This window comes from Schistocerca gregaria, chromosome 3 (assembly GCF_023897955.1).
Source record: "Schistocerca gregaria isolate iqSchGreg1 chromosome 3, iqSchGreg1.2, whole genome shotgun sequence".
NCBI classification, from domain to species: Eukaryota; Metazoa; Arthropoda; class Insecta; order Orthoptera; family Acrididae; genus Schistocerca; species Schistocerca gregaria.
This window is the reverse complement of record NC_064922.1, coordinates 929,878,502-929,897,107: the sequence shown is the minus strand read 5'-3', so window position 1 is coordinate 929,897,107 and position 18,606 is coordinate 929,878,502. Positions and strand designations below refer to the sequence as shown.

Genomic DNA, 18,606 nt, shown 5'->3' with positions numbered 1-18,606 from the left:
TCCATTATTATCATTGTTATTATTTATAATACGGCAAAACCATGGCGTGATGTGTGAGATGACATGGCGACCAAATCTGATCAACTTAAATCAGTCAATGATTATAAATTAACAGTTTGTCGGTAATTCGTAAATTCTGAGAAATCCTTTGACGCGGTTCCAAGTAAACCTGTATTAACATCAATTGAAAAAGAAGAACTGATACGCCCTATATGGGTATACTTAAGAATACAATAGGTCTAGATATGTTAGTGTCACAGCTTCCATCAGAATTCATAAGAATAGTGAAAAGGCAAACAATAAAATTCTTCATCAGCAAAATTAGTTTCTGCAGACCTACAGAAAGTCTTTGGAATCGTAAAATGGGAAAACGAAGAAGGAAAATACATTATTGAAACGTATCTGAACCTTCTTCGTGGTGCTGGTGACGTTATACTGTTTACTTATGGCGTAGATAACCTCAACCTTGAACGGAAGAAATTAATAGGGCTAATTTAAATGCGAGCCGATAGAACAATTACTATAAGAGTAAAACAGTTTATATTCAACACATGGGGAAGACAACAGTACAAATTAAAAATGAAGCATTGCAAGCAACTGACTTCTTTATGTAGGGTGATTCTGTTATGTTGTCAGAAACTTTCAGCGCTGCTGGAGAATGGCAAACGTATCAGCCCGAAGTAAGGGTCCCTAGCCCGGAAACGACAAGTCGAAAGGTATGTGCGAAAGGCTACTCAAGTTCCGCCTTAGCTTCGCGCATTGCTCAAACTGAGGGCCCTAACGTCTTAACCCTGACGCACGGAATTCATGAAATACAGAAGTCCCGCTGGATACTCACTATACACTCAGATTATTTCCCCTGTTGATGGACTAGCAACGGTGCACGGCCCGAGAATCCCAAGTCTAAGGTACAGTAATGACGAATTACACTTACCTGTACAAGTTTCTCAGTTGTTCAGAATTGCGTCTCCCAATTTGGTGCAGGCACGGCATCGTTGCACAAGTTCTGTCGCACTCGTTCTAATATCCGCGGTGTCGTCTGTACACAGTCAGAGACGGCGAGGATCCTTTCCAGTCTCGACAGGCATCTTCAGCACAGGAATTTTCACGTAGCACCTCAATAAGAGTAAGAAGTGTAGTTTAGTGAGATCATGTGAACGCGCTGGCCACGAAAAAGGCTCCCCTCTTCCTATCCAGTTTTCAAGGAATGTCTAATCTAGTTTTTTACGAACCTTCAGTCCAAAATGAGGTGGGGCACCATCATGCTGAAATCACATCCGTCAACGAATAAGAAGCGGGATAGGGTCCAAGAACCTGGATAAGAACAGTACCAGTACATGTCTTCCACAGTCAGGGGGATCAGAACATTTCTTGGCTTATAATCTTTGATTCAGTCGTTTTTTGATCAAGCTCCTTCATCTCACACTGATACATTTACCCTTCTCCTTCGTCCCTGAAAGTCTGTAACGTCATCATGGAATCATGCTTCTTGTATGCACGGTATATGAAGAAAACATCTGCATGAAAAACAAGGAGAATAAATACAAAAGTTAAAAAAATGACCTGAAGTACTTCTGATATGCTAAAGTAAAACTGTGACGAAGACCAATATCCAGGCTATCTGGAAACAGTTACAACGATTTTGGGATCAGCTCGCCTCAGGAGATGATACAGCGGTTTTGTTACAGGCTTCCCAAACGACTGAGTGCATGTGAATGCATCCAAGGCAAGAGGGGATGTAACGTCGTACTGATAACTGGGATCACACACCTAAATAACAGCCCACACCGCGTCAACCGCTGAAGTTTCATATCCTTTTCTCCTCCCCTTCCTGGCGTTCAATCTTTCTGTCAGGCAATGTATTTTTCATTACTAGGCAGTTTCGGCAAGAGCCATTTCAAACGCAGATGTACATCGATGTCGTGCCTGTCATCATGTTTCAAAGCAATTCGTGTTATGTGGCAACAGAAATCCCTCCATTTATATGAGTACGATCGCCAACAGAAGCAGCACGAGCAGTTAGCACGAGAAAAATGCGTGCGTGAAACGTTCTGGTAGTTACCATATTTGTAGAAAGGGGAAATGTGGCTTTATTTTCTCTCTACCAATATTTATTATTATCACATACCCATTTCAGGAGGACTCCCTTGGATTTAAAGCAAATAACGGAACTGCTAACCCACTCCCATATTTTCCCAATAGGGGCTCCCTCAGCCCCCCCCCCCCCCCTCCAATTACCGGCTTGGCTGAAAAGTGTTGAATTGCTAGAACAGCCCTCTATAACTAGCGACTGAAAAGAGTGAAATGATCAAAACAACTTTATTTTTCGCCGTGAAAATATTAACTCCTGAAGTCCCCATCTCCTCCATTATAATGGAAATAATAAGACCAAAAGTCTGGTGTGTGTGTGTGTGTGTGTGTGTGTGTGTGTGTGTGTGTGAACAAATTCCTGTTCCCACGGAAAATGAATTGGTTTATAAATATGACATAAACTTCATAAAGGCACAGCTGCCATTGAAAATGACCAAATGTACAAACTGGTTAGTGATTTAAAATAAATATTGAACTAGAAGTCCAATATGTTTCAACAAATTAAACTGCCCACGGTAGGCAGATTAATGTGACCCTCAGCAGATACATTGAGAGCGTCGAACTGAATAAGAGGAAGCTGTTAGAACATATAATCCAGGCTGCATCCTTGGACATATTTGTCTTGACATTAGGCTGTGGTTTAATCCGTGACTCTGTGCTTAAAGTTTCGTCCTTTAATGATGGAGAAATCATCAGAGGCTAGGAAGGCTCAGTATTTGAAACTTGTTTGAGTTTGAAACTTCTTACTGAGCCTTTACATCCTCTGATGTCGTTTGCAGCATTAAAGGACGAAACGTTAAGCACAGAATCACACCTTAGATCACGGCCTAATGCCCGTAAAACAGAAATCATTAAGGATACACTCTCGATACGAAAGCGAAAATTCGTAAACGAAGCAACAATCCTTAACTGCCTACGGAACGCGTGCTAAGAACCGTATTTTTGAAAACCAGGCAATCCAAAAACAGAGCAGGGTCTTTTAGATACTTCAAAATTTTAAACATGGCTGAAGCAGCAACTGTTGAAAATCTTCACGGTAAACAGTTGCAAGGTAAAGATTTATTGAAATTCTTGACCACGGTTTTGGTATATCTAAATATACCTTCATCAGAAGCAAAAATACACCTAAACAGGAAGACACCTTCATTAGTAAAAACTTATCAACATAACTGAGATAGAAGGAGAAAACAAACACTTATAGCTTGAAGTAACCATGAAAATTACCAGATTGTTACAAGCACAAGAACTTCTAGTTACTTACTAAAATCACATCCTGCAGTGGAGGGAGATGCATAAAACAATCGTGTCAGAGGCGTCGTCAGTACTTAAAATTAAAATATCACCTCCATCTGTACAGATGAAGAGATGGTCGATGCGAACACGGCATATTATCAGTACTTAGCTAGTTCACAGTTATGTTGATAAGTTTTTTTTTTCTTTTTTGCTAATGAAGGTGTCTTCCTGTTTAGGTGTATTTTTGCTTCTGATGAAGGTATATTTAGATATACCGAAACCGTGGTCAAGGATTTCAATAAATCGTTATCCTGCAACTGTTTGGCTGTTATAATTTACCGCGAATTTTTTCGATATGCTTGCAGGGTTACCTGAATTTGGGGAGTTGTTTATGTATTGCCATTCACAGTACCAGCTCCTTTATTTCCTTACTACTTTTACTACATTTCCACTCTCATGCAGAGCTTGTTATATTGCGGTTTAACCAAGACCCTGTTGCAAGTCAACTGGTAACTGTGGTACATAACAAAAGTAAATCATATATTCTACAACAGGGTCTCCGCCTGGCTTTAATACCTTGAAAAGCCAGTAGAAAGTCCAGGTGTAGTTCATTTCTAAGCCAGAACGGCGAATCAGCTTATGTAACAGAATGTACCATCAACTGCAGGTTCTTACTCACGAGCTGCAATGATACTTTCATACCATCCAGCATAGCAAACGTTCATTCACAATTAATTAAATACATTTATTATGACATAATGACAAAAACATCTTAGAAATATTAAAACAAATAAACAAATACCAAATAAACAGATAAACAAATCCAGTCATCTAATGTTAGGTACCTATGCATGTGTGCCACAGCATTTCCACAGAATGTTTTCTCACCCCGGCGGCACTTAGCCAGTCTCACATACCACCAGCGGGACGTGATTCCTCTGTCAGCTCACAGCCGAGAGTGAGGTCCTGCCGAGCGGCCTTAGAGAGCTGGTGACCGCATCACACTCAACTGCGCGAGCTCCAACTGTGCCATTCGTCGATCGCCAGATACCCCACCAGTAGGCCAATCACCTCTCCTTCTTGCAAAATACTGGCTTATGACACAATATGCAAACAACAGACTTGTCACTTTAACAGGAGTATTTCTTTCATTTTTGAAATGTGTTATTACTAATTCCTAATTTAGAACTCGTTATTTCGCCCCATAATGTCGTCCCCCAGTTACTCTCCTTATTCAGAAATCCCTCCCCTAATTGGGTGGGTGAGAATCCTGTAATAGCTCCTTCGGGGAAAAAAGCAAACCCTCCCCCTCCCGTCCCTACCTTGCTCCCCTCCCCTCCACCCATGCACCAATCGAGACACTCCTTGCAAAATGTTGCTGTCTCGTTATCTTAAACACCAAGCAATTTATAAAGCAAGAACAGTGAACTCTGCAGGTCGGCCTATATCCACCTTCGCAGCCTTGTGAGACGAGAGTGATATTTTCACTCTGCAGCGGATTGTGCGTTGATATGAAACTTCCTGGCAGATTAAAACTGTGTGCTGGACCGAAACTCGAACTCGGGACCTTTGCCTTTCGCGGGCAAGTGCACTTGCAAAGGTCCCGAGTTCGAGTCTCGGTCCAGCACACAGTTTTAATCCGCCAGGAAGTTTCATGTGAGACGACTTTACTGCTGGCAACTTGTAGCACCCCTTCACCATCGCTGCTGCTGACATCTTCTGTAGGTGGGGATACTGCAAATAGTTTAGTGGTAGTCTTTATCCAACAGACGTTGGCCGGCCGAGGTGACCTTGCGGTTCTAGGCGCTGCAGTCCGGAACCGCGTGACCGCTACGGTCGCAGGTTCGAATCCTGCCTCGGGCATGGGTGTGTGGGTGGTGTCCTTAGGTTAGTTATATAGACTCAATTTGTGCGAGATAAATATTTTTTTTTATCGTTCCCCTACGCTACCTCAATCCTGAGTTTGCGTGGCATCAGAAATTATCTGGATGACTCCGATTCCCCCAGCTCATGTCACGAAGTTCCACAGCGACATGGAGTTACCTATTTAACTGAAATTCTTACATTATTGTATTCATTGTATAATGCAGGGTGCTTCATGAAAAATGAATGGGTACGTCTAGAGAAGCTAGTTCGTCACGGAGCATATATTGAGGTATGTAACACATGGAAAGGTTCATTAAACAAAGACCAGGAATGAGGATAATAAATTCTTAAGATCCCAACTATACTAAAAGGTAGTTTTATGATTAATGTTCATATGCCGGATAACATACTTTATTGATAGATACAATTGAGCAGACCATAATTTTACACCCCACCGGCTACAACAGACGAAAGAAAAATCAAGAAATGTTATTATTATTAGTTCCTGAAATCTTATCTTAACAGTGGAAGAGCGTTGAGATAACTTGAAACTTAGGATGATTACATTAAAATGAATACTGATTCGGTAGTTTTGGTACACTACATAAATGATGTAGTAAGTGGTAGGATTACAGGTAATATTCGTAACGCTGGTAGGGAAAGAAACCTAAATGGATCTGTAAGAGGGAAACTAGGAACTGACGATTTTTTTTCTACGTAACTGGAATTGCACATCATCCAGTGTTATTCCATTGTGTATTTTATATCCCTACACAACACAAATTGCATTTTATAAATAATAAAAATTAGTTGATCACATAACTTCTGCAATTTTATGTATCTGAAGCAATTACCTTTGATACAAGTACTAAGCACAACTAACATAAAAAGATATATATAATTACTTTTGTTATTTTGTACTGAGTAGAAAGTTCTTCATTATGACTAAAGATTAGAGTTTCCTGTTGTTATTGATAAATGTGGAAGTTGTTCATGAACGACAGAAAGATGTTTTACATACGTTCGACGAAGTATTGAAGCGTTGTTTGATGTACTTTTGTTTCGCAGTTTTTTGTATTTTACCTTTCTTACCTTATTTTCTACTGCTGTATGATAACTCTGCATTGTTTTCTTAATTTGTACTGCAACATCGCCCTGTTTCACGATACAAATCAACAATTTTTGAATAAAACATGAATTAAATATTTAGAAGTTCAGTTTTAGTACAAGTATTGTCTATTTTTAAGTCAATGACAGCAGGCTAACTATGTAGAACAAAAATGTTCCTCAGGTTGTGAGGCCATTTATATATTCTCAGTAAGTTTCTGCACTGTTCACCGCTCCCGATTATTAGAGGAATCTAGTAAAACAGTGATCACGCACATAAAGAAAGCTATCCTTCTGAAGTAACGCCCAATAGGTATGCAACACGCTTAACGTAAGGGTAACACATGTAACTGACCAGCGCTACCAAGAAAACCAGTCTACGCTTACTTATGATAGTCTACGGGAGCCTGAGATAGTTTTACAACTCTCGTACTGATCTCCTTGTATTGTAAAGAAGTTGAAGGTGCGACCAGAAACCTATCGTTCCCTTCACCAGATATTATTGCAAATTGTGTTATGAAAAGAAATCTAATTCTCAATTACTTGAAAATCCACGTAATATACATTTACGTAAACGTAGTGCAAATGTGCAACAATCTCAACAAAATACAGAGCTTAGTTAAATGCTCCCATTTCAGTATCACAAGACAAAGTGTTTATACTACGACGCGAATCGGCGCGTCGGATCGTCACCGCGGCTGGATGGGAAGAACAGTGTCCCTCTGCGCTGCCAAACCCAAATACGCCACTCAGCGTTCTGAAGGATGGACGCCTGTCAAAGCTCGCTCTTCTCGTCAGGCAAGGCGCAAGTCGGGACGCATCGGGTGGAGGGCAAGGCATGGCAGGGCAGCGCAGCGAAGGAAATGCTTTGCGACATAGTGTGTGCGCGTATTAGGAGGCAGGTTAGCGATTGTCACGCAGTCCTTTCTTGTGCTCTAGTGCGCAGTCTGCCCGTGTGAAGGTATGGCCGAACTCACGAACCTTAATTCATTGTCAGGTTCTGGTTAAGAAAAGGATATGCTGTTGCTATTATACAACATATCAAAACGGAACAAATCAGAATGTAAAAGTGGATACGTGAATAAGCGAAATACTCCTGGCGAATTCGGTTTGACGTCAGAAGTTTTCTGATAAACAGTCCACGAACTATTTCTGTTTAGACTGGAGTCAGTTGCATGAAGCTCACCGGCTTGGGCGGGAATTTAGTTTTTCTGAAGGGAGTATATTGCCCAAAACCCAACTGGAAGCAAAGAAAAACTCGCTGTGTTGTTAAGGTAAATTTTATTGAAGTTCCTTCTATAATAAAGACATAAAGGCTACACAAGTTATTTTGGAAAATTAATGTGGGAAATTGTTGCTGCTATTCACGATTTGAGCGTAAGATCCAGCAGCTGTACTTGAAGTCACGTCTGGCCAAGTACCAAAGACGTACCACTGGCTTCCGACGAGTACGATGGCTATGAAGCACTTGGTGTATCATCGTTCTGGTGTGGTTCGAGTTCTTGAGCTGGAAGATTGTGAATTCCTGGGAGAGATGCCACAGTCTGCGAAGTAACTTCAGATATTTTACCACGGATGAAATGTTGTAGTTGGTAAACTTTTAGTTGGTTGGTTCACCGACATCTACATCGACATCTACATGGATACTCTGCAAATCACATTTAAGTGCCTTGCAGGCCCTATGTAGGTCGGTGTCAACAAAATATTTTCGCATTCGGAGGAGAAAGTTGGTGGTTGGAATTTGGTGAGAAGATTCCGTCGAAACGAATAGCGACTTTCTTTTAATTATTTGAATCCCAAATCCTGTATCATTTCTGTGACACACTCTCCCACATTTCGCGATAATGCAAAACGTGCTGCCTTTCGTGAACTTTTTCGATGTACTCAGTCAGTCCTATCTGGTAAGAATCCCACACCGCGCAGCAGTACTCTAAAAGAGGACGGACAAGCATAGTGTAAGAAGTCTCCTTAGTAGGTCCCTTACATTTTCTAAGTGTCCTGCCAATAAAACGCAGCCTTTGGTGAGCCTTCCCTACAACATTTTCAATGTGTTCTTTCCAATTTAAGTTGTTCGTAATTGTAATACCTAGATATTTAGTTGAATTTAGTGCTTTTAGATTAGACTGATTTATCGTGTAACCGAAGTTTCTTTTAGTAGTCATGTGGATGACCTCACATTTTTAGTTATTTAGGGTCAACTGCCACCTTTCGCACCAATCACATATTTTCTGTAAATCGTTTTGCAGTTTGTTTTGATCCTCTGATCACTTCATTAGTCGATAAACGACAACGTCATCTGCAAACAACCGAAGACGGCTGCTCAGATTGTCTCCAAAATCATTTATATAGATAAGGAACAGCAAAGGGCCTATAACACTACCTTGCGGAAGAAATGGTAGAGTGGGTCAATGGCACATTGAGTGTTCAATCTTTTTACGTTCAAGCGCTCTTTCCTTTGCCTTTAGTTCATGTTATACAATGAAATGCTGGATACTCGTAAGCTTGGAACCATCAAATCTCTTCTTTTTCTTTGGTCGTTCTTTATAACATCGGTACTTGATTAGCGGGGAAATGTCGATTCTGTAGGGCCCTCAGTTTGAGATGTAACTAGTTTCCAACAACTTTAAGGTCGTTGTCCTCATTCTGAGACACTACCCGGACACTGAGCACAAGCAAGCACTGTGCTGTCCTGCCCTGCACCTCAATTTCTGTTACTGTATTTACGCCCGTTTAGTCACAAAAACCTGCGCTGCCCTGCCGTGCGCTGCGTCGGCTGCCTCCCTATGTACACCTTGCAGTTTCTGCCCACAGTTGCAACGCGCAGCAGACACAGCAGGTCTTCGACGCTGACAAGAGACTATCGTAGAGCGCACAGGAGTCCGTGCCTAAGTAGACGCCGCTCAGCTTTCGATCGGTGTGTACCCTGTGTGCGCTGTACAGCGGTGTGTGCCCACTGTTTCAGAGAGCCTCCAATGCTGAAGGCTTACAACAACACGGACGTGATCCTGAGGCTGCCCGGGGGCAAGCGGATCCGCGACATCAAGTGGCTGAGCGTCTGGTGCCGGCGGTTCACGGTGAGTCCATCATGTCCAGCACTCAACACAGCAGCGTCACTTGTAGCTGTAGCGATTCTGCTCGTATTTCCAGCGACTGTTATACATACTTACCAGTAAACATACCCAAGGGATACACTTCGATTTCGATCGGCTTTGAGTATGTTGTAGTGTATAGCAGAACGAGAGACACAGACTTGTTTATACAGGGTGTTACAAAAAGGTACGGCCAAACTTTCAGGAAACATCCCTCACACGCAAAGAAAGAAAATATGTTATGCGGACATGAGTCCAGAAACGCTTACTTTCCATGTTAGAGCTCATTTTATTACTTCTCTTCGAATCACATTAATCATGGAATGAGAACACACAACAACAGAACGTACAAGCGTGACTTCATAAACACTTTGTTACAGGAAATGTTTAAAATGTCCTCCGTTAGCCAGGATACATGCATCCACCCTCCGTCGCGTGGAATCCCTGATGCGCTGATGCAGCCCTGGAGAATGGCGTATTGTATCACAGTCGTCCACAATACGAGCACGAAGAGTCTCTACATTTGGTACCGGGGTTGCGTAGACAAGAGCTTTCAAATGCCCCCATAAATGAAAGTCAAGGGGATTGAGGTCAGGAGAGCGTGGAGGCCATGGAATTGGTCCGCCTCTACACAATCCATCGGTCACCGAATCAGTTGTTGAGAAGCGTACGAACACTTCGACTGAAATGTGCAGGAGCTCTATCGTGCATGAACCACATGTTGTGTCGTACTTGTAAAGGCACATGTTCTAGCAGCACCCGTATGAAAAAATCATGATAAAATGCTCCATTGAGTGTAGGTGGAAGAACATGGGGCCCAATCAAGACATCACCAACAATGGCTGCCCAAACGTTCACAGAAAATCTGTGTTGATGACGTGATGATTCTCGTCAGCCCACACATGTTGATTGTGAAAATTTACAATTTGATCACGTTGGAATGAAGCGTCATCCGTAAAGAGAACATTTGCACTGAAATGAGGATTGACACATTGTTGGATGAACTATTCGCAGAAGTGTACCCGTGGAGGCCAATCAGCTGCTGATAGTGCCTGCACACACTATACATGGTACGGAAACAACTGGTTCTCCCGTAGCACTCTCCATACAGCGGCGTGGTCAACGTTACCTTGTACAGCAGCAACTTCTCTGACGCTGACATTAGGGTTATCGTCGACTGCACGAAGAATTGCCTCGTCCTTGCAGGTGTCCTCGTCGTTCTAGGTCTTCCCCAGTCGCGAGTCATAGGCTGGAATGTTCCGTGCTCCCTAAGACGCCGATCAATTGTTTCGAACGTCTTCCTGTCGGGACACCTTCGTTCTGGAAATCTGTCTCCATACAAACGTACCGCGCCACGGCTATTGCCCAATGCTAATCCATACATCAAATGGGCATCTGCCAACTCCGCATTTGTAAACATTGCACTGACTGCAAAACCACGTTCGTGATGAACACTTACCTGTTGATGCTACGTACTGATGTGCTTGATGCTAGTACTGTAGAGCAATGAGTCGAATGTCAATACAAGCACCGGAGTCAACATTACCTTCCTTCAATGGGGCCAACTGGCGGTGAATCGAGGAAGTACAGTACATACTGACGAAACTAAAATGAGCTCTAACATGGAAATTAAGCGTTTCCGGGCACTTGTCCACATAACCTCTTTTTTTTATTTGTGTGTGAGGAATGTTTCCTGAAAGTTTGGCCGTACCTTTTTGTAACACCCTGTATATGCAAATACTACTGGTTAAAGGGGTGAAACATCAATTTGAAAAAACACTGAGTTTATTGCTTCAGAATGAATACAGATGAAATGGATATAAACAAATTCAAATGAAAGTAATGTGGTTTTTAATGTATGTTCCAAGGATGAGTCCATACTTGTCGAGGAAGTCACTTTTTCGAAATCTCCACCCATTCAGCATTTTTTATTTGCACGAACAATTCTAAGTCTCCTCATTACTGTACAGCTTTACAATAATGCCCAAACAATTTCAAATATAAAATAAATAAAGGCTGAAAATTGTTTCACACAATTAGAAGAATATATAGTTCCAGGATGAGATTTTCACTCTGTAGCGGACTGTGCGCTGATACAGCAGGAGAGCGTCTGTGAAGTTTGGAAAGTAGGAGACGAGATACTGGCGGAAGTAAAGCTGTGGGGACGGGGCGTGGGTCGTGCTTGGGTAGCTCAGATGGTGGAGCACTTGCCCGCGAAAGGCAAAGGTCCAGAGTTCGAGTCTCGGTCCGGCATACAGTATTAATCTGCCAGGAAGTTTCAACATATAGTTGCTACTCACCATACAGCAGAGGTGCTGAGTCGCAGATAGACACAACAAAAATACTATCGATAAGTGAGCTTTCGGCCAACATGGCCTATGTCGAAAATAGACAACATACAAACACACACACATTCACTCAAACGCAACTCACAAACAACACTATCACAGCTCTGGCAGCTATTTTCGACAAAGGCCTTGTTGGCTGAAACCTCACTTTCCGACAGGTTTTGTGGTGCCTATCTGCGACTTAGTACCTCTGCTATATGGTGAGTAGCAACCATACTTTTCATAATACTGTTACATTCCATCCTGGATTTTCCATTGTTATATACGTAACGACAGATGTAGAATATACATAATGTGCGGGATTACGTACCGGAATATTGAGATATTTCTAGCTTATTTTTTACAAACACGTCTTTGAAATAGCACTTCATCGTAAATGATTGAGTTTGGTATTAACTATGCTATACGTTACATGTTTCTGTTAGTCAAATATCGAAATGAAAAACAAAATAGTGTGGGGTAGGGGTTTTCTAAAAAATGACGTTTTAGACAAATGTGAGTGTGCCGTTGTAACGTACTTTAAAAACCATAGCGACTTTATGCGAAGTTTTCTGTTTTTTACATGTGTAACAATTGAAACGGTACTGATTCAAAGATATTAAACTCAGCTTTTTTCAAGGGGGTGTTTCACCCGCTTCACGGCCATATGGGCACGAGTAAAAAATGTGTCTCTTATTGTGCTCTACACTACAAAATGTTCAAAACCGATCAAAGTCGTAAGTATATCCCTTGGGTAGGTTTACTTCTTATATCTAAAATATGCTACTCTAGTACGACGAGCTTTTCAGTGTATCTAGTGGATTGTCATCTGTGTTTTTATGTTTGTTCATGAGTTGTTGGCTTCTTGTACGCCACCTCACACTATACAACTAGAATTGCGTGTATCTCTCTTTCTGGCCTTTGATTTACGCATTGGTCCAACACTAACAAGGAGAATCGGCTGGAGGTCGCTCTCTGATGCAGTCTAAACTTCCGCGGATGATAGAAGGGTGAAAATAAAGGGACACCTGTTTTGGCTTAATTGCCAACACGCAACAGTTTCCGACAAAATGACGGTCAAAGTTTCTATAGGTAGCTGGTATACAGAGCAGCGTGTTGTAATGCTCCCTCGATTGTGTAGGTAGAGCTAATGGTTGGCGTAGACATAATTTCGAAGCAATTAGGAGTGATTATACCCATAATCGACAGCACGGTACCGACATCTCCGCACTGTTACCTGACAATGCGAACCATTGCACAGAGACTTTTATCCTGAAATGAAAAACAGTTGATCTTACAGTCTAAAAATAACTACGCTGACTCTGTAGTACAGGGTTTAGTCTCACCATAGGCCAGAGTAGACATTTATTTATGTCTTCGATTGCAATCCTGAAACCGCGATGTAAAATTTGAACAATAATTCTGGCAATCTCATAGCCAGTATTAAACACATATAACATCTATTATCATGAGTGATACGCTTTCCCAGTATATCATTTCTTTGTAAAAGAATCGATAACGAATAAAAGACTGGCGATAGCGGGGACAATACGCACTGGCCGCAAAAATCTCTACAGACAATAAATACTCTGGTCAACGGAAAACTCGAATCTCGATAAATACTCTGGTCAATGGAAAACTCGAATCTCTTAATAAATACCCTGGTCAACGGAAAACTCGAATCTCTTAATAAATACTCTGGTCAACGGAAAACTCGAATCTCTTAATAAATACTCTGGTCAACGGAAAACTCGAATCTCTTAATAAATACTCTGGTCAACGGAAAACTCGAATCTCTTAATAAATACTCTGGTGAACAGAAAACTCGTATCTCTTAATAAAACATGATATGCTATACCCTCCCCACCAGTTAAACGGGTGTGAAATCACAAAATTCTAATAGTACAACAAAGCTGCCTCGTGGCAAGGAGTGTTTTAATTTCTAACGCTCTTAACATTAAAGAATTGTCCTTTGAACACTAAATCAGTGGGAATGCACACAAATGTGGTAAGAACAATATTTAAGTCAGTTATTCCTTCCACGACCCTTTCTGCCATCTTACCAAAATAAAATAAATTTATTTATACGAGCTTTAGAATTACGGTGAAATGTTTAAAGGATTTCTTGTACTGATTCGAAAACTAGTATTAGATTTTGCGAGTCAGCAGTATTTCTAAAGTTATGGAGAATTTAATATTGTGGTTAACATTACATTAATGATAATTCACCTGATACGTTTCGAATCCAATTTCATGTCTAAAACATTATCTTTTCTTCTCTAGCTTTATATGACTGACCTTTAGTTTTGAAGACTTCTATTAACTGAATTTAAATGTCGTAGAACATATTCTTACATCAGTACGTGATGCAATTTTCGTACTAGCCAAAAGAGGATGTTGTTGATGTTGTTGTTGTTGTTATGGTCTCCAGTCCTGAGACTTGTTTGATGCAGCTCTCCATGCTACTCTATCCTGTGCAAGCTTCTTCATCTCCCAGTACCTACTGCAACCTACATCCTTCTGAATCTGCTTAGTGTATTCATCTCTTGGTCTCCCTCTACGATTTTTACCCTCCACGCTGCCCTCTAATACTAAATTGGTGATCCCTTGATGTCTCAGAACATGTCCTAGCAACCGATCCCTTCTGCTAGTCAAGTTCTGCCACAAACTCCTCTTCTCCCCAGTTCTGTTCAATACCTCCTCATTAGTTATGTGTTCTACCCATCTAATCTTGAGCATTCTTCTGTAGCATCACATTTCGAAAGCTTCTATTCTCTTCTTGTCCAAACTATTTATCGTCCATGTTTCACTTCCATACATGCCTACACTCCATACAAATACTTCCAGGAACTAATTGCTGACACTTAAATCTGTACTCGATGTTAACAAATTTCTCTTCTTCAGAAACGCTTCCCTTGCCATTGCCAATCTACATTTTCTATCCTCTCTACCTCGACCACCATCAGTTAGTTTGGTCACCAAACAGCAAAACTCATCCACTAATTTAAGTGTCTCATTTCTTATTCTAATTCCCCCAGCATCACCCGACTTAATTCGACTACATTCGATTATCCTCGTTTTGCTTTTGTTGATGTTCATCTTATAACCTCCTTTCAAGAAACTGTCCATTCCGTTCAACTGCTCTTCCAGGTCCTTTGCTGTCTCTGACAGAATTACAGTATCATCGGCGAAACTCAAAGTTTTTATTTCTTCTCCATGGATTTTAATTCCTATTCCGACTTTTTCTTTTGTTTCCTTTACTGCTTGCTGAGTACACAGATTGAATAGCATCGGGGAGAGGCTACAACCCTGTCTCACTCCCTTCCCAACCACTGCTTCCCTTTCATGCCCTTCAACTCTTATAACTGCCATCTTGTTTCTGTACAAATTGTAAATAGCCTTTCGGTCCGTGCATTTTATCCCTGCCACCTTCAGAATTTGGAAGAGAGTATTCCAGTCAACACTGTCAAACGCTTTCTCTGAGTCTACAAATGCTAGAAAGGTAGGTTTACCTTTCCTTAATCTATTTTCTAAGATAAGTCGTAAGGTCAGTACTGCCTCACGTGTTCCAAAATTTCTACGGAATCCAAACTGATCTTCACGGAGGTCGGCTTCTACCAGTTTTTCCATTCGTCTATAAAGAATTCGTGTTAGTATTTAGCAGCCGTGACTTATTAAACTGATAGTTCGGTAATTTTGACATCTGTGAACACCTGCCGGCCGGTGTGGCCTAGCGGTTCTAGGCACTTCAGTTTGGAACCGCGCGACCGCTACGGTGGCAGGTTCGAATCCTGCCTCGGGCATGGATGTGTTTGATGTCGTTACGTTAGTTATGTTTTGGTAGTTCTAAGTTCTAGGGGACTCATGACCTCAGATGTTAAGTCCCATAGTGCTCAGAGCCATTTTTTAGTGAACACCTGCTTTGTTTGGGATATCCCCCACGAAACCATTTATCCAGTCGTGATCTTTAGTTGTAATAGATCCTTAATTCATGGCAACAAAGACAGTGTAATGATTTTATCTGGTTTCAACATTCTAAATGTGGATTTCTTTTAGAGAGCGGCAAATACGATTTCAGAAGGATTACGTAGCACATACGAAATCAGCAAGACATCAGCAACGTCGCGCTGTTGTTAAAAACATGGCTTACATGCAGCAAAAATTGAATTTATAAAATATCAGTTTACGTTAGGGTCAAAGAATCTGTTGCAACGTGTCGCGATCCACTTTGCCTCGGTATAGGATAAGTCACTACTTAAAATCGCACCTCACAATGAAATGTGGACTGATATGAAACTTCCTGGCAGGTTAAAACTGGGCGTTGAAATAGGATCCGCATGGGGACCTATACCTTTTACCAGCAATTGCTCTACCGACTCATCTATTCAAGCATGACCCATATACCTGAATAGCTCATTAAGTGGGGAACATGTCCAGGAAAGGCAAACGTCCCAGGTACGGGTTCCTGTGCGGCGTACAGTTTTAATACGTCACAGTACTTATCCTTGGAGCAATGCCTTTAGTTTGGTGATGACGATTGGGTGGTCGGAGCCGGTTATTGCACATGAAAGCTTTCGTGATTGTTGTCAAGGAAGGTAAAAGAAGACGCAAGCTCCTAGATGGGTGGATGCCTTAAAGTATTAGAAGTGCCGCGACAGACGTTCGACACTGCAGAGCAGAGAGGACGTGAACAGCGTCCTCCCGTGGCAGGGCAGCACCGCCCTTCAGATTCAGCGACGTCACAAAAAGCGAGCGCCGGGCGCGGATGACCGCTTCCCGGCACTCCCCCCCCCCCCCCCCCCCCCCCCCCCCCCCGGTCGGCAAAAAGAGTGCAGATTAGACGGCGGGTCGGATGCTGGTGGTAGCAAGACAGAGCCGCCAAATGCGATTACCTCGCCCCAGTTGCCGCGGCCATTACGTTCCGCAAGCGTACCCCGAGAAGGCACTGCTGCCTGCCCTTCACTGTGGACGCCTTTCTCGTCGCCGCCACAACCGCCATGACGGAAAAAAAAATCGCAACAGCAAGAAGTAGTTGGGCGACATAAACGAGAATTGGCAGGCGTGTTTCTGCTTCTGAAGAACGAGGTTTATTCTGATTTCGTGCCATTCGCATAAGAATGACAGTGGTAGCACCACTATTAGGATCCAAATCAGGTTTGCTTCACATGCACGCTGTAACGGTCGTAAGTTGAGATTGGGCGTGTTGAGTTGATGTTAGGCAAGAATGACTTTAAGGACACAAAGAGGTCGTTATCAACAGCTCACTGAATTTGAACGAGGTTGTGGGTGTTTCTTCTGCCATATTGTAGAAAGACTTGATAGGAACGTCATCACTGTGAAACGTCCCCTTAGAACTGATGACTCACCAATACCATTATTTCTACAAGGACTGCAGTGGGTCTGCACCTCTGGTGGCCCACCAATATCATAATCTCTACTAGGACTACAGTGGGTCTGCTCTGTGTTGACCAACCTACCAATATTCTTCAAAACTTGGACTGACTCTGCTGTGGGTTTGCTCTGTTGTGGCCCATTACCTGTCTGCAGGTCAAAAGTCAGCACTGTCTTTCCGTTGGAAGGACAACACTGCTTCTTCTAGACTGCATGGAAATTCACTACTTCAGTGGGCATTTTCCTTTACTGCTCACACATTGAGCAAAAACACTGCTATTTTACTGTGATGAACGATCAGGACTGTCTTTATGGACTGTGAGAAAATTTTAGCTTTTGACCAACATTGTAACGGTAAGTGTGTGCATTTCATCTGTTTGTTATTGTAATTATGAGAATTTTTTTCAAATCTGTACTGGCCACTGCCCAAAACAATTTGTAAAATTTTTTGTGGGGAGCATGGGGGCTAAGTAAGTAGGCTGTTTAGGTTTTTTTATCGGTAACGCCACATAGCGCTCTGTATGAAAAATCACTGGCTGTGCTGTGTGCAGTCGGTGGCTGTTTGGCATTGTTGTAATATTCGCCATTGTAGCGTTGGACAGGTGGCTGTTAACAGCGCGAAGCGTTGCGCAGATGGAGGTGAGCCGCCAGCAGTGGTGGACGTGGGGAGAGAGATGACGGAGTTTTGAAATTTGTAAGACTGGATGTCATGAACTGCTATATATATATATTATGACTACTAAGGTAAATACATTGTTTGTTCTCTATTAAAATCTTTCATTTGCTAACTATGCCTATCAGTAGTTAGTGCCTTCAGTAGGTTGAATCTTTTATTTAGTTGGCAGTAGTGGCGCTCGCTGTATTGCAGTAGTTCGAGTAACGAAGATTTTTGGTGAGGTAAGTGATTTGTGAAAGGTATGGGTTAATGTTAGTCAGGGACATTCTTTTGTAGGGATTTCTGAAAGTCAGATTGCGTTGCGCTAAAAATTGTGTGTCAGTTTAAGCACAGTGTTGTATAATTTTTCTAAGGGGACGTTTCAACTGTACTTGAGTGTGGCAGCGGTGATCACAAGAATGTAGGGTCGCACTGAAACTGGGCTGCAGACGGTCACGTGGCGCTAGCGAGATGGAAGACGATCGTGTTCGGTGTGTGCTTCTGGCGCATCGTACTGCATCTGCAGCAGCAAATTGAGCAGCACCAGGCATCACAGTCACACAGCGACCTGTTACAAATCGTTTACTTCGAGGACAGCACCGAGCCACACACCCTGTGGCGTTCTCTCCACAGACTCCAAACCACCGTCATTTTCGACTTCGGTGGTGTCAAGTCAGAGCTCATTGGACGGCAGTATGGCAATCTGTTGTGTTTCCTGATGAAACGTGGCTCTGCCTAGGTGCCAGTGATGGTCATGTGTTGGTCAGGAGTAAGCCACATGAGAGCCTGCATCCAACCCGTCTGCGAGCTATATGCGACCAACACCTGAAGTTATTGTCTGAAGTGC

General features: G+C 42.3%; 1 protein-coding gene across 1 annotated transcript in view; it reads left to right on the top strand.

Moving 5' to 3' along the window:
- Nucleotides 1–18,606, top strand: part of LOC126355813 (protein Skeletor, isoforms B/C) — a 647,689-nt gene that overhangs the window by 419,703 nt on the left and 209,380 nt on the right. The window contains exon 4 of the mRNA XM_050006254.1: nt 9,260–9,371. Within this exon, the coding sequence (XP_049862211.1) occupies nt 9,260–9,371 (112 nt within the window). The remainder of the gene's footprint in view (nt 1–9,259; nt 9,372–18,606) is intronic.